The sequence below is a fragment of the Anarhichas minor genome, unplaced genomic scaffold, assembly GCF_050575085.1.
Source record: "Anarhichas minor isolate MPS153535 unplaced genomic scaffold, ASM5057508v1 ptg000001l, whole genome shotgun sequence".
NCBI lineage: Eukaryota > Metazoa > Chordata > Actinopteri > Perciformes > Anarhichadidae > Anarhichas > Anarhichas minor.
Window position 1 is genome coordinate 1291418 of NW_027466447.1, and position 16017 is coordinate 1307434.

Consider the following 16017-nt stretch of genomic DNA (forward strand, 5'->3'; position numbering starts at 1 on the left):
CTAGTTTTCCCCCCATCTTCATGAAAAATGCTTAGACCAGTCTTTGTTTATTAAAACTGTCTAAATACCTGGTCGCAGCGACTATTTCATGTTTGTCTGCACGGCTAGCCGTCGACATGTTGAGAGCCGATGAGAGGCAATCGAATCACTGCATTAAATCACAGCCCTACATGTGATGTGATCAAATGTTCTACTAATCAGGGAGTTGCACAAGATACCAACATAATATCTAGGTGTACAAACCAAGCCTCCCAGCTGTCACTGGGACAAAGTCCAATGAAACCCACATGACAAGTAGAGGCGAATGCAATCAGTGAGTAACTCAGCCAATATCCTGTTTTTCTCGTCTGACCTGATACAGGAAGTCATTTTTGCAGAGAAGTTAGTTTCACTTTGAAACCGAGCTGAAACGAAGAAGAACTGGTGTGTAGTCGGGCTGAAGAGTCATGGGCAGTCTGAGGTGGGTCCTGTTGGTGCTCTGCTTCCAAAACTACTGGAATCTGCCCCAAACTCTGGAACAAGGTACTGTCCTGCCAACAGTGTGGTAACAGGGTTCACTTTTTGTGATCGGGCCCTGTGGAACCAAGATGTTTTCAATGTCAGTTTGTCAGGAAGTATGAGAGCAGTCCTACATAGGCATGTGTTGAAAACTTCACTTACTGCACTGAAAATGTAACCTGTGAGACAGGAAGTGACAGAAGACTGTTGTGATTATTTGCAGCTGCTCTGCGTTTCGTTGGGCTCGCTGACTGGGGAGGTGTTCCCTTCCCTCCATACTACACTCCACATGAGGAGGCTGTTGCTGCAGAGGTGGACAGGCTGGCCCAGACTGGGGGAATGGACTTCATCCTCAGCCTGGGAGATCACTTCTACTTCAGTGGTGTCAAGAATGTGGAAGACCCTCGCTTCAAGGTCAGCTTACAAAGCCAACATACACACATTGTGGGGAGTGAGATATGTTTGGTGATGAAGTATATGAAGAAGATTGTTTAACAAAATGTACAGTTCTGAAGAATCCTCAAAGATTCATAACCATCTAGATGAAAACTATTGGCTTAAAAAAAAAAAAAGAGTTTTTGAACTCATTTGCTAGGTTGACACTCGTTTCCTATTCCAGGTAACCACCCAACGGCATCATTGTTAAGGATGAGGAAACAGAGTTGCAACTTAAATATTCATTCTAACCAGGTCTGGTTGGCTGTGGTTGTATTGCTGCAGATCTCGGGTCTGCAGACCCTCAATCAGCTCTGATCACATGGTCGTTATAATATTCACTGGTCTGTTTCAGTCAACTTACTTTGGATCAGATCAGTTTTGAATGTCCTCCCTTTTAAATCAGTTTTGTGTCTTTCAAAATTAAGTCATGCAAGTCCGGTTTGGGGTAGGTCTCCAATCAGGTCTGGAATTGTAGACAACCTCTAGTTGCAACCCCAGCTATGCTTCAAGTTTGGCCTGGTAGCCCCAGTAAACTTTACTGTAGAATTAGGGATTTCTGGCAAAACAGCATCGTTCCAAGTTGCATGGAGAAGGGAAAACGTCTGAAGAGGTACAACTCCAGCAATAGCCAAGACATTTAATCTGAAAATGTGGGTCAACCTCACACAAATTGTAACAAAAACCAACACAGTGGATTTTCTGAATGAGAGAAAAAAATTCCTCTGGAATTGTATGAAGTGAAAGTTTAGAAAATCGCTTGAATATGATCCTATCAAAACACCTTTTAGTCACATTTCAGTGACTGTTGTGCATGTTGGATTTGACCAGTGGTGCGCCTTGCATTTTATACCTGGACCTTCACTGCTGTCCTGCAGCTGAGCCATGTCCTAATAACCTCATTATGACGACACAGATACGGTTATTTGTTTCTAGGGGTGTAACACACGTAATACACGTATTCGAATTAAGAGGTTTTACACCCAGTGAACTCCACTGGCTAGAAGCTGGTGAGGGACTATTTCCTTCCCACTTACAATACAGTTGTGTCAGAGTGATTTTTTATCTAAATTGAAAGAAATTTGTTTTCAAATAGTGGATTTAAGAGGTTAAACTACTGTAAAAGGATTTATGGTTTGTGATTGACATTAGATATGTTTCTGTTATTTTAATTATTTATTGTTTAAAAACTCATCACAGAAATCTGTGAAGGAGCAACACAAGTAACAATGTGTCCAATTCATTCCATGCTGGGAATGCAGCATGATTCTTAACCTTTTGAGCAAGTTAAATCACATATTTTAAACGTGGTAAGCAACTGTGAAAAAGCACAGTCTCCTGTGCATCACATTCACAGTGAAGTCTTTATGGTTTCCCATCCACAGCACACATTTGAAAGGGTCTTCTCCCAGCCCTCCCTGCTGGATATCCCATGGTACCTGATTGCTGGAAACCACGACCACAAGGGCAATATCTCAGCTCAGATGGCCTACTCTGACATGTCCCACCGCTGGTGATTATCAAACAATACTAACATGGTTATAACAGTTTCAGACAGAAATACAAATAATCAACGCTCCTACACTCATTGCAATCAGGAGAGACAAGTCAGATGAAGAAAAGATATTAGTTTATTATAAACAGATGATATGTGATGATAAAGTCTTGCCAGAGTCGTTGGTGTTTTGACTCTACAGGGAGATTTGTAATGGAGGGGCGTCTGCCCTGAGTGTAAGTCTAACCAGTTTCATATCAGTCATTGATTATTAATCTATATTAAGATAATTTGCTTAAAATCTGATCATTTCCGCCCACCCCACTCATGTGACAATAAATCAAATATTTGATTCTGTGATCTTTCTACATCTCCTGTGGCAAACTAGGGGAGACAGCCAAGCAACTCCAGCACAGGGGGCGAATCCCCAAGCTCGGGTAGGGGAAGGTGATAGCGGGGGTGTTTTATCCAGGTCAGGTGTTGCAGCCACTGGGCACGTGGTAAAACCAAACGGATCTCAACACAGAGTTGATCACTAGGCTCCCCTCTCTCTTCGCTCTACTCCACAGGATAGTGGAACAGAACAAAAATATTTGACCTCCCCTCCTTTCTCCTAAATTTTTATTAAAATACTTTTATTGTTTCTTGTCAAAAGTCCCCTGGGTTGCCACACTCCCTGCTGCCTTATTTGTATCAGTATATCATTAAGTCTGTGTTGTGTCTGTAGGAATTACCCAGGTCTCTATTATGATCTCCAGTTTACTGTCCCGCACACAAATGTGTCAGTGAGCATCCTGATGATTGACACAGTGGTGTTATGTGGAAACACCGACGACCAAACCCAGCCTTCAGGACCAGAGAACCCCAGACATGCAGATCAACACTGGACCTGGATCAGGTCTAAACTGGCCAGCAGCAGGTGAGCTGCTCTGAACAATAGGCACAGACAAGTCAGACAGTATATGGAGACAACATGTTTATGCTGGACTCCAGAATACTGGGCTTTAAGTGACACCAATTAAATGTAAATATAATTTTAAATTATAAAAATCAATATTGTTTTGAATCCTATTAACCCTTTCTATCCGTGTATCACTTGGTATGGCCACTATATTGATTACCATCTCCCTACCAACCACCATCTACCACATACCATCAATTTTTGATGCTAGTGAGACTGAACTTTTAGATTATTTATAAATATCTGAACCCCATTAATCGCAATATTAGGCTCTCTATTGACTACTCTGAGCACAGAGGATTGGGGATTTAGATATTTTTAAGGGGGCTGAGGAAGCTGTAACATACCATTATCTTTAGGAGCAGAACCTCACACAACCCTCTCCTTAGAGCAGAATCCTTCCACCCCCAGCACCTCAACGCAAACATCACATTTGGCCAATTCCAACACCTACGACATATGTGTGACCAAGAGACTGATTTTGTTAGACAGGCTGGGGTCATGTCCAATGTATTCTCAGACAGAGAAACCAGGGTGATTAGGCAGGCTTTTGACGGAGCGCAGTCACTTAAACGTAACACTCTGCTTAAAAGTAGTTTTTGTCCTGAAAAAGCTGTGACCACAACCGTTTTGTTTAAGTGCCCTGACAAAGAGCTACAGTGGTTGAAACATGTTGGCTGATTTAGCTTCGATAAAAAAAGTTTTATAGTTTATCCCTCCTCATTCGATTTTTTTCCCTGTTTTCCAAGAGCACAAGACACATTTTTGATCCACAGTTGAACACACAGAGCAACAAGTTTTCTCTCTCTACAATGACAAATTGTTATAACTTCAACAGAAATGTCTGACAAATGAATGCAAACCTAGCATTCAGTGTGTGTGTTGTTCCACCACCAGCCTCCAGAACAACCTTGGCGCTCCTTGTCCCAGATTCTCTAGTCATTTTTGTGGCGATGCATAATAATTGACATGTCTGGCAGTTCAGTAAGTACAAAGTACAAGTCTATGTATATCTGAATACATGGATGAGGGGTCGAGGTACCTCTTATGTAAGGCAGCTAGTAAACCTGAGATGGAACAAAAACATTTCATCCAGGAGGTGGCGGTGTTCACTAAGTGTTCACCAGTCTATCTAGATAAACACTGCAGAAGACAGTGATCGATGGGCTGAAAGCAAAACACACAATGGAGTTTTCTACAAACCAAAACATATGTCATCACGATAACTTTGATTGTATAAAATCTTCCCAAAGTGGCTCTAAATGAAGTTAAAATCTAAGATCTTAAAATCTAAGATTATCAGTAAATTGTTCTTTGAACAACTTTGTTTTATCATTTATTTTCACAGACCACTTGAGTATCTATAAAAAAGAGAACATACAGTTTGAAGCAATAAGTTTGTTCTGGTTTAAGCTCTGAACACGTTCTTTGGCTCCTCCCAGGTCAGACTATGTTGTGGTGGCTGGTCATTATCCTGTATGGTCCATTGGCAATCATGGACCAACATCCTGTCTAGTAAACAGACTGAGGCCCTTACTGAAGAAATACAGAGTCACTGTGTACCTGTGTGGCCATGATCACAATTTGCAGGTATGTACTGCACGCTAAGTCACAACAAGAATATTGTGTGTACGTGTGTGTGTGTCTGCTCAGCAATGATTTGATTCAATTGTCTGTCAATTATTGACATTATCAGATGTCATTAACCACAAGTGCAAAGACCAGCCAAGTTGTCAGAGGAAAATGTATGGTATATGTTTGTATTTTTAAGAACAGGTAGTGCCAGTGGAGTTGTATGATGCTTTGTTTCAACCCTTTATGAATATGTTGTCGTAAAAGTGCACCCCCTATTGTATTCATGAAGTGACCCGTGTGTGTGTGTGTGTGTGTGTGTGTGTGTGTGTGTATGTATGTATATACAGTGGTGGGAAGTAGCAAAGCACAGTCAGCCAAGTATTGTACTTAAGAGCAATGTGGAGTGTACTTATACTTGTTTACTGAATAACTACAGATTGGGGGAAATATTGTACTTTCTGCTGCATCAGTCTGACAGTTGTAGTTACTGGTTTTTATGCAGATCTAGTTTTTGCATACAAAGCGTATATGTGTGTTAAGTTATAATATGATGATGCTTTGCTATAGACCGGAAACCTAACACTAATTTAAATAGTTTAAATGAGCCCCTCTTCAATCAGCTAACAGTAAAATGCTGCTAACACATTGATGCATACATTTTAATAATCCAAAAATATAAAAATACTTTTTAAGTACATAAACCGGGGCTGCCCCCTCTTAGTCAGAAATGTTGAATAATCGTTCGTTTTGGTCTTAGTCGGCTAATATCTCTTAATAGTCCACTCGATCTGTGGTCAGTCAATCTGAAATCAAGTGATTACAAATCAAGTGCAGACAAGTACATGAACACACAAACAGCTAACAAGATTAACACCTTGAGGCCCACAGACTTCTGTGCATATGGAACAATCTTAATTTAAAAAAACAGGAGGTTATTAGGACCAATAAAAACTATGAAACGCTACTATTGCAATTTCTCCTGGGTTGGGCCCCTTTTTGAGTTAGATTGACTGGACTATTAAACAATTAGTAATTTTAAAAAAACATATTTGTCTTGACTCATAAGAAAGTTATGAGCCCATCTCTGGCAAACACAAGATGTCAAGTGATGATTTTGTGTGAGTCTTTGTCGAGAATCTGTTGATTTAATCAACTAATTGATTATTAGTCGACAAAAGTGAGTGTAAGTTGACTATGAATATCTCTGGTCGAGGACAACCCTTACTGACTTGATATTTTGCTGATATGTCTGTCGTTTTGAACAGGTTGACATTGTCGCAAAGTATCTGATTACTTCTTCCATCGTGTTATGGTTTGGTTTTTTCCTCAACATGCAAGTACAACGTAGATGATTTTGACGCTGTCTATCTCTCTTCCAACAGTTTATCAGAGAGGATGATGGGAGCTCGTATGTAGTTAGTGGGAGTGGAGCTGTCAGTGACCCTGCCACCACTCACAGGGAAAGTGTTCCTCTTCCCTGGCAGCTCTACTCCAGTCCTGTCAACCACACAGCAGGAGGCCTGGCTTACTTCCAGGTCACTGAGCATCAGATGACGATCAGTTTCATGCAGACTGATGGGAAATGTGTTTACCAGGCAGAGCTGCCAGCACGCACAGTCTGATGCCTTTCATCAATCTACAGATATGATCTGCAATAGTCAGTTAGAACAGATTTCTTATTGTGTATACATGTGGTGTAGACGGTGCTAACCTTTGCACAAGTCTCGTATGTTTCACATATTGTCCTCTTATAACCTTTTATATTTAAGATATGACTTCTGCTACTTATACTTAATGTTTTATATTTGCTGTGGCTGTGCTTGTATGTATGAACAACGATATGATCAAAGATCTTTAATGGATGCTTGTGTTTAGACGACATTTAACATCTTGGAAAGCTTTGTTATTTTCCTCACAGAACGGCATCGAAAAAAGCATTGATTTAAGTTTTGATTTATTACCCAAAATGATTAATTGCATCAACACTAGTGTTGAAATATTCTTTACAATACCAAACCCAAAGAGTATGGCCTAAATAGTTGCACACATTGTGAATATTTTGACCATGTCACATGAGCTGCATCTATACTGTATTCACATGACTCACTGTGTGATATAGAAATGGTGTGGTGAATGCTGGTTACACAGATAAGAGAGTACAGGGCTTCATTCATGGATTAAGAGACAACGGGCCCCTGAGCACAAACATGTAAAAGGCCCCCCCACCTATCGTACATAGGGACAGGATCCCCAGACTAAAAGAGATGCAAAACGACAGGTGAACCAAAACTCAGGTGCTGTGTTGGTTCATAAACCTGCTCCTGAACTTTAGTATTTAGTTCACATTGGAGATGAAGAGAGGACCTTATTCAAAACATCCTGCCACAGCTGATCCACGCTGAACAAATATTACACAAAATACTACACACTATATATCGAAAAATAATTTGGGAAACCTCAGATGCAAGTTCTCTCTTATTGAAGCAGAGCACATTTTGTATAAAGCAGGTGGATAGACATGTACTTACTGTTTCTCTTTACACATTACTCACACAGTACACTCTTTACAGTTACATTGCACTTTATTACTCTTTGCAGGTTATTTAGATATTAAGAAAGCCTGTGTTGTATTGTGGTGAATTCCATAATGCTCTCATGAAGCACCACTAAATGCATATCTTATATTATTTCAGCCGAACTTTAAGATTCAAAGACTAAATGGCACTAAATAGTATAGTATGGTATGGTAGTATGGGTATTGGAACTCAGAGATGATGTCACCCATGTAGGTTTTTATTAGGCTCTCGCCTCGTCTCTCTGCCAGTTTGGGAATGTGATTGGCCTGAAGCCACATGACCATATGCCCATCTATGTGCCCCATTGGCTGATATGTGTGTGGATGTATAATTGGTGGTCTGTTATATTATATACAGATGTTCTGATCCATACATTTGATATTAAAATGTTATTTGGAATGTGTTTTATGATGACCTGGATGAAGACCACAAGCCGAAAACTTTGGTCCCACAATAAAGTTGTCCTGTATACCAGCGGTCCCCAACCACCGGTACCGGTCCGTGGGTCATTTGGTACCGGGCCGCACAGAAAGAACAAATAACTTATATTATTTCCGTTTTATTGATTATCAGAGTCTGAAAGATGTTTTATTTTGAAAAATGACCGGATTCTCTCCCAATTTCATCCGCCTGTGCCTCTTGACACATGTCAACGCTTGTCTCGGTCACGTGATACGTTACCTCAAAAATTAAGCCCACAAACTAGCGAAAATGAGGAGAAAACTTTTGGAGAGCTTCTTTGCAAAGGAGGAAAGGCCACTAAGGAGACAGAAGAAGAGCCTACAACTTCCAAGAAAATGAAAGCTTCATCTAACAGACAATATCAGGAGTCTGATTAAATATCAGGAGTAATTCTCACGCTCCAAGCCCGCTCTGCAGAATATGTGGCGACAGAGGAAGATCAGCTGCTGAAGATTAAAAGTATGTTTGAGACAACAACTCTGCTGGTGTTTTGATTAAAATCAAGGCTGAATATCCTGAGATCGCCACTAAAGCACTGAAAACCCTGCTTCCATTTCCAACATCATGTCTTTGTGAAGCGGGATGTTCTGCAGTGACAGCAATCAAAATACAATCTGACCCTTTAATCTACTGTTGTATTCCCGCTATACTGCCACACTGCCAGTAAGTGGTATATTTTCGGTTATATTGTTGATACAAAATTCTATGTTACTAGTAATGACATGTCCCTTGATTGCTTTTCTAGGATCTATTTTTTGTGCCAACTAGTGGTGCCCCTCTTGCTGTGAGGTGACAGTGCTAGCCACTACACCACCGTGCAGCCCCACCCAAATCATATATACAGTGTATATATATATATATATATAATTGATAAGAATATTGATAAGAGTAGCTCCTAGTAATGTAATGTAATGTTCAGTAATACAATCCTAAAGATACCTCTCCCTGCCTGAAGGCCACCTTAGCTCAATGATTAATCATCATTCTGTGTGCCCCTGCTTATCCTTCCTTTTTATACAGTAGATCAATGAGACAATAATGCGTCTTCAAATTTGAAAACTTAGGTATACTTTTTCTAGGTCGCTTAATAAGAAAAGTCTAAAATCTTGTTTCTCATCATTGGTTCTGTGGAGAAACTATAATTCACTGCAATTTATTTAAAATGCCATTTATAAACAGAGAGCCTCTTTCTGTTCTCAGAGCCTTCAGCGTATATAAAGTCAATGAACGATTCCCTTTCTGCCTTCATTCTGGAATTATTTGCAATATACTCCGACATAAGCGTTGCCCTGATGGACTTGTTTTGTCATTGACATGTATGAAGAGCCTGCACACTTACACTCTAAACATGGAGAGTCCGCAATTAATATGTGATTGTAACTTGTTCTCCTGTTTTTTTCCCTCTCACCTGCACACAATTATACTTTGTTTTAAGAACATATTGTTTCCAGGAATTTCCACACATCCGTCATACCTAGTTGCTGTGATGACTCTCTGCTTACCGCTTACGCAGATGAAAACAACACAATGAACATTTTAAATCAAGTCATTTTAAAGAACAGATATTTGGTAATATTGATCCGTCAATAATATTGTCATCCCTGCTCTGGTGTGCTGTTTTTACAGGTTGCCATGATTCTAAACAACACAAATAGATGATGAACATATAGGATTTCTTATCCAGTTTGACTTGAACATCATTTAACAGTATTGATAGTGAAATAGAGATATATATTTTTTTGAAGTATACAACTTGGTCTTGTTCTGTAAAATATTTATTACCTCTTCAACATCTCACCACATGATAAAAATGATCTGCAACAACCTGAAGTATAAAAGAGCAAATAATTGCATCATATACAAAAATGTTAATTTGAATTAAACACAATAAATTAAGCAGCAGATACAAAAATAATATATACTAGGTCTTGATTTCACTAGTCTCCCAAAAATCCAATGTGATATTAAATGAAATAAATAAAATCAGTTGGTAGTCCTAATCTACAGTAATCTCACACAGTACCACTCACCAAATATAAAAGAAAGAAATGGAAAATTACAGTCTCAGACTAGTGTGTAGCTTACAGTAGGAATGTTCAAACAGTGTATTTTTCTGCAGCATGAAATGATAAAAGCATTAAATATGTCTAACATAATCAGAGGCAGTTTCACAGAAACTAAAGGAAGGATTGATTCCAGTGTTTGACAGCGGAATGTTGCACTAGATCGGTTCAGCTGTACCGCATGTTACCACAGTGTATTTGTGTGTGTGTGTGTGTGTGTGTGTGTGTGTGTGTGTGTGTGCGTGTGTGTGATAGAACACACACTCTATACATCCCGGAGTGGCACTCCTTCTTTTCCGCTTTTCAGAGCCTTCTTCCTGCGCTTGCAGCAGACCACTGTGACCGCGATGATGAGGCCAATCAGCAGCAGGATGAGGAAGATGGCTGCACCAATCACACCCACTGAATACACTGGAAGACAGAACAAGACAACAATACATTAAAGAGCTTTACTTTACATTAAAAGACAGTGAAGCATGAAATGCACACTAAAACATAAATCTATTCTATCAAGCCCTACAGGCTGCAGTATTCATTACATCCCACAGAATGCACACCATTTTGAAGATTTTGCTGTTCTAAATATATAGTTTCTTCTCATGTCTGCAGGTCCCTCCCCCAAACCCATCAGTTCTTACTGAAGATGTAGTTCTTTAAAAACAGCTTACAAATGTATCGTTTCATTTTTTTTTTGTTTAAACCTCAGTAAAAGCAGAAAGTCAAACAGGAGGAAATAGTGATTTGGTTGGCACTATTTTCACTGGAGGATTAATATTTGGTGTTTGTGGGATTGAGTCCAAATAAACAAGTGTTAATGGTAATGAAGAGCAACAGTGTGGATCATTGATGTGTTCTGAATAGTTTTCTGGACAACATTGGAGATATATCAGGCTTTAATACACACACACAATACTTAGAATGCAGTGCTGGTTTGGGTCTGTACATTTATTGGGCATGAGAGAAACTATACCAACATTTTAAAAACTCCTTCTTTTAAATGTCTCAATCAAAAGTGGGTGAAAAGTTGAGATATTTTTGATTTCGTCCTGAGGGTGGGAAAAAAAAGAAAAAGATCCCAAATGGAACAAGTTCCTTCTTTGGGAATTATTTTTATTTTTTATTAAAATATTCAGAAAATGCCGTAATATTTTCTTGTGTGAGTAATAAGAGGAAAGGCCAAGGGCTTCACAACATCAATGACTATGAATAACCTCTCTCTCACACACACACACACACACACACACACACACACACACACACACACACACACACACACACACACACACACACACACACACACACACACACACACACACACACACACACACACACACACACACACACACACACACACACACTTCATCCCATTGTCCCATCATCCTCTTAGAGATGTGTGGACCTGCAGCAGTCGTGTGTGTCTTTTCTTTCACCAATCAGTGATAACCACCCAGAGGCACTTTCAGGAATACGCCACTTACAAAGATATAATCACGTATTGCTGACGCAAGATGGAGCTGTTGAATTTATGAAAAGAAGATCATACTTTTACACACACAGAATGAAGAGACACACAAATGCAACCAATAATATCCATCCATCAATCAATCTACAATTTTAGCTAAAAGCAAGGTGTGTGTGTGTGTCTCTGGTCTCTTTATTTCCGCATCGCACCACATCTTGAGCGCGCCCATATTTTAGTGCACAGATATTCAGTCTGACTGGGGAATATGTCCGAGTTCAGAAGCTTAACTTCTGTTTCACTGGGACTTTAAATTCTGACTTGATGTGGAATTTCCTTTCGTCCACAAGTAGCACCACCAAAGCTATGGAGTTTCAGCTCATGGTTATTGCTGAGTGTGTGTCTTGCTATTGAAGTACTTGGCAGACAGAGAACTGGTGTGTCAGTACTGTGATCACCGCGCAGCTTTTCAGTTGCGTGTCTTACTCGGGACACTTTGTGCGCTGAGGAAGGACGTAGCTGAATGACTTCCCTTTCCACATGTTTCCTCTACACATGTTTGCAACCTCTATAAGAAGCATGACACCTCACCTTCAAAGATGGACTGGTTGTCGTCGTTGGAGCACTGGGTCTGGCTCAGGTCTCCCAGCTGATTTTGGATGCGGCTGGAAATATAGGCCTGGATGTTGAAGCAGTAGCTCTCCCCTCGGTCCAGACCAGTCAGCTCTATTACATTGGTCTGAGAGATGTACACTTTCTGCAGACAACACAGAAGGAAAGATGTAGTTTGTATTGTCTTATTCATGTGTGTATGAGACATTTTAATGTCTGCTGTTACTCACCTTGCCAGTGCTCTTATTTTTCCGATAGGTGACTTTATACTGCAGCTGATGAGAGAAGATATCCCTGATGTTCAGCTGGCGGTCATCCTTAAACAGGGCAGTGAGTGGGTCAGTCACATATAGGGTGGTCTTCTTTTTGTCTTCGCTTACTTTCAGCTTGAAGTCTGGTCTGCCGATATCAGCTGAGGAGGAGGAACAAGGGATCAAAGGTTGTTTATCTGGACATATGTCTCTGAATATAAAGCACTGTTCAGAGACCTAAATGACTAAATGTTTGGTGACATTCGAGGCCAAAAAGCTGAGCAAATAAGCTTCTCTACACATTTGACGAACTCAAATATCATTTTAGTTTATTAAAACTCTGGCCTTATTTTCATAGTTTTGTGTGTCATTACTATTACTGTATTATATCGTAATGTGAACATGACAGCACTGCAACAAAGTCAGACAGGTCAAAAGCCACAAGCAGTCAGACGTCCACATTATCTAAACTAGAGCTACAACAATTAGTTGATTTATGGTTTATAGTTCTATTTATTATATTTGTCGATTAATTGGCAACTTTCTCGGCAACAAGCTTTAGTTTAAGCTTTTCAAATGTGAATGTTGCATTCTGGACTGTTGGTGTAACATTTGATGACTGGGCAACAGTTCTCTGTTAATACCTCGACCAAATGATTGATTAATAATTGGTCAAATCATTTGCAGATGTATAGATTATGAACTCAATCATTAGTTGGAGCCTTAATCTAAACCACATCATTTGGAGGTCAAATTGAAAGTGGGCACTAAAAAGGTTGCTAGTGATGCTAAAGGAAAACAAGCAGCCAGAGCTGACCAATCACAGCTCTTGGAGTCTCTGTGTGGTATCTCTGTAGCTACATACATCACCTCTTAATCCATCTTAAATACAGGTCAAAGAAAGTTGGTCTGCATACTGTGATGGATGTTCACAACAGCTGGGGGAATCATTGTGCTTCTCACCTTTGTTTTCTTTCTGACTGCTTTTAGACTTCTCTTTAGCAATTTCACCTTGTTCCCAAAGCTCAGCAATTAACGTGATGAGTTCACGATTATTAATAACAGAAATGATAGCCAAAACTGTGAGAATAAGAATTAAGTAAGTAAGGAAAACGTGTTATAACTGAGGAGATAACACTTTCTTCACTGGCTGTGTGTGTGTGTGTGTGTGTGTGCCAGTTAAATCAGCTATGTTCCACTGTTGACCTGTCTGAACATGTGTCTAAACTATTTTATGATATTCTGACTGCTGCACAAGTGAAATGTTATTTCCAACACATTAAAACCATGTGATGGTAGCAGAAGGACCTACTGTCTTTGTAGGGGCAGAATCGTGGCGAGCTGGTGTGAGGGAACTCGATGAGACCCGAGGTGGCCCCCAGTGGGGGTTCAGACAGGACATCAGCTGTGTAGACGGCATTCAGGTCAGTTAGAGAGATGGACAGATCACATACTGTCACGCTGGACCGGATACAGTGAGGGTTCCTCTGTTTGTCAGCACCAACCCTGCAACAGTTCAATAAGTCACATGAACATGACTATTGGATGCACACAGAAATCGAATGAACATTAGAATAAGCCCAGACACAAGAGAATGGATTACAGGACATTATATCACTGAACAAATACATTTTAAGATATAGACATGACGGTCAGAATAGGAGTCTTTGCAAAAAAAGGAGAACAAAAGAGTATAGATTTGAACATATGGGGAGCATCGATACAGTTGTTGGCATTTGTAATTGGATTTTTGTCAGATATTGATATGGTATTGTTCTTGCCTCTTTCATTTTTCTCTTATTGAATTATTAAGGTTTGTGTGCCTTTTAGTTATCGCTCTCTTTTAAGGTCTCTGGCCTAAAATCAACATTCCAGTACAATCTTTTACTGGATCAGTAATGGATTCTTATCACGCCCTGCTGCCGTCGATCTTTCCTTCAAGGTTACTCTGCGAGCATGTCAGAGGGGAATGTGCTTCAGTACACACTGACAACCTGAATGTGTCTTTGAGGGGAATAAATAAACTGCCTGAGTAAGCTAGGAATGAAATGTTATTTCTTGAAAGGGCCAACAGGCCGAGCGTTTAGATGCAGGTACTTACGCAGAGAACTCCACTGTGTAGGAGTAATCAGCTGATGGTTTGGGCTCCCAGCTCAAAATAGTTTTAAAATTGGTGGATTTCCAAGTGACATTCTGTGCTCGGGGATAGGAGCCTGGAAATAAAAGAGTTCATGTAAGATACTATTCCCAATATGAGGTCAAGAAGGTCAAATAATGAGTCATAAAAAAATTGCAAAACAATGCATGCACAAAGTATTATTATTTTTGCTTTTTGATACATTGGCTATAAGGCATTTTGACCCTCAACTTTGTAAACACTGAACTACACCTTTTATGGAATAAAATCCTAACAAGTGTGTTTTTTTTACAAAACTATTACATATGATCACACTAAGCTACGCTAGTAAAATAAAACCTGTTTAAACCCAGCACAAGGTGAGAAGATCTTAATGATCCTAACGTTCTGAGTGAAAGCTGTTGCTCCTATCAGTGTTAATAAGAGATCCGTGGTCATATATCCGTATAGACACAATGTATCACACTGACCGTGCAGCCATACACTAGGCGTCTTCTGACTAAGTGTACCACCCAAAGAACACACAAGAGAAAAGCTCTTTTGATAACAACAGTCTGAGGTTAAGCCTAGTTTTTGTGTGTTCGCTGCATAGAGGATTTAAAGGCTGCTCGGCTAAAACAAACCAATGAATCATTGACACAATAGACTTATAACAGGTTATCAACGCTTCCTTTAGCCAAAGTGGGCAAACAGAGCACATTCTGGTGTCTAAGGCCCTTAATGTGACAAATTACAGACAGTATGTTAAAAAACATTTCAGTTCTTGATTGACCCGGTGTACGAGTATTACATATAAACATAAGAGTACAAGCATTAGTAGCAAAGAAAAGCATAAAAGATAAGTGAGTGTAAAGAAAACTGTGACTTGATGGTTCTACAGAATAACCTTTACAGACCTGCTATAAATCCACGTGTTTTCTGATTCTCAATGCAACAATATAAAACTACTCCTATAATATATAACTGAACCTATTTATGCTATAGTATTTCCTTCTACTGTAGGCCACTGTTTTCATCATTTACAGTCTACATTCTACATTTCTAACGTTGCCATCTCATAGTAATTTAACGTAATCAACATATTTTTAACCCTTACTTTAATATTACAGACGCTGAAATGACACATGGCTATTGATGCTGAAAGTAATCTGAGGAAAAAGATTTAAAAAACGAAGCATTCCTTGTTAGGGTCGCATGGACTGTCATATTATTAGGACTCACCTGAGGCCGAGTGTGTGGAGAGAAAGAAGACAGTCAATAGAGCTGCTGGGAGGCTGATCGTCACCATGTCGGGTAAAGTTTCTCTCAGGTAATGTAGTCCAGGTAAAGTGTGCTGCGCGCGCTCTCTCTGTTCACCGCTTCTAGTCTAGGATTCCTTCTGTCTCGCTGTAGTCTGACTGACTCCGATGCTTATAGCACTCGAAAAGCGCGAGACTTCCCCAAATAAGGAGCGTCCGGCTGTAACGTCACCAGACTGGGACAGCTATTATACA

At 39.8% G+C, this 16017-nt stretch overlaps 2 protein-coding genes across 2 annotated transcripts; one reads left to right on the forward strand and one right to left on the reverse strand.

Annotated features, from left to right (window-relative positions):
• Positions 1-386: 386 nt before the first annotated feature.
• LOC142944754 (tartrate-resistant acid phosphatase type 5-like) lies at positions 387-8479 on the forward strand. Its single transcript, XM_076085898.1, has 6 exons — positions 387-522; positions 722-912; positions 2319-2446; positions 3156-3347; positions 4832-4979; positions 6347-8479. The coding sequence occupies exons 1-6, from the start codon at positions 447-449 to the stop codon at positions 6584-6586; spliced, it is 975 nt and encodes a 324-aa protein (XP_075942013.1). The 5' UTR covers positions 387-446; the 3' UTR covers positions 6587-8479.
• Positions 8480-10330: 1851 nt separating this feature from the next.
• On the reverse strand, positions 10331-15812 carry f3a (coagulation factor III, tissue factor a). Its single transcript, XM_076086019.1, has 6 exons — positions 15746-15812; positions 14489-14600; positions 13700-13893; positions 12367-12548; positions 12116-12281; positions 10331-10476 (listed from the first exon to the last, which is right to left on the reverse strand). The coding sequence occupies exons 1-6, from the start codon at positions 15810-15812 to the stop codon at positions 10331-10333; spliced, it is 867 nt and encodes a 288-aa protein (XP_075942134.1).
• Positions 15813-16017: the final 205 nt, after the last annotated feature.

Coding starts and splice junctions, on each gene's coding strand:
- f3a (XM_076086019.1), bottom strand. CDS start 15,812: ATGGTGACGATCAGCCTCCCAGCAGCTCTATTGACTGTCTTCTTTCTC. Junction 13,894..14,488: donor TACACAGTGGAGTTCTCTGC/GTAAGTACCTGC, acceptor GAACTGTTGCAG/GGTTGGTGCTGACAAACAGA. Junction 12,282..12,366: donor AAAATAAGAGCACTGGCAAG/GTGAGTAACAGC, acceptor TGTTGTCTGCAG/AAAGTGTACATCTCTCAGAC.
- LOC142944754 (XM_076085898.1), top strand. CDS start 447: ATGGGCAGTCTGAGGTGGGTCCTGTTGGTGCTCTGCTTCCAAAACTAC. Junction 523..721: donor GCCCCAAACTCTGGAACAAG/GTACTGTCCTGC, acceptor GATTATTTGCAG/CTGCTCTGCGTTTCGTTGGG. Junction 913..2,318: donor TGGAAGACCCTCGCTTCAAG/GTCAGCTTACAA, acceptor TCCCATCCACAG/CACACATTTGAAAGGGTCTT.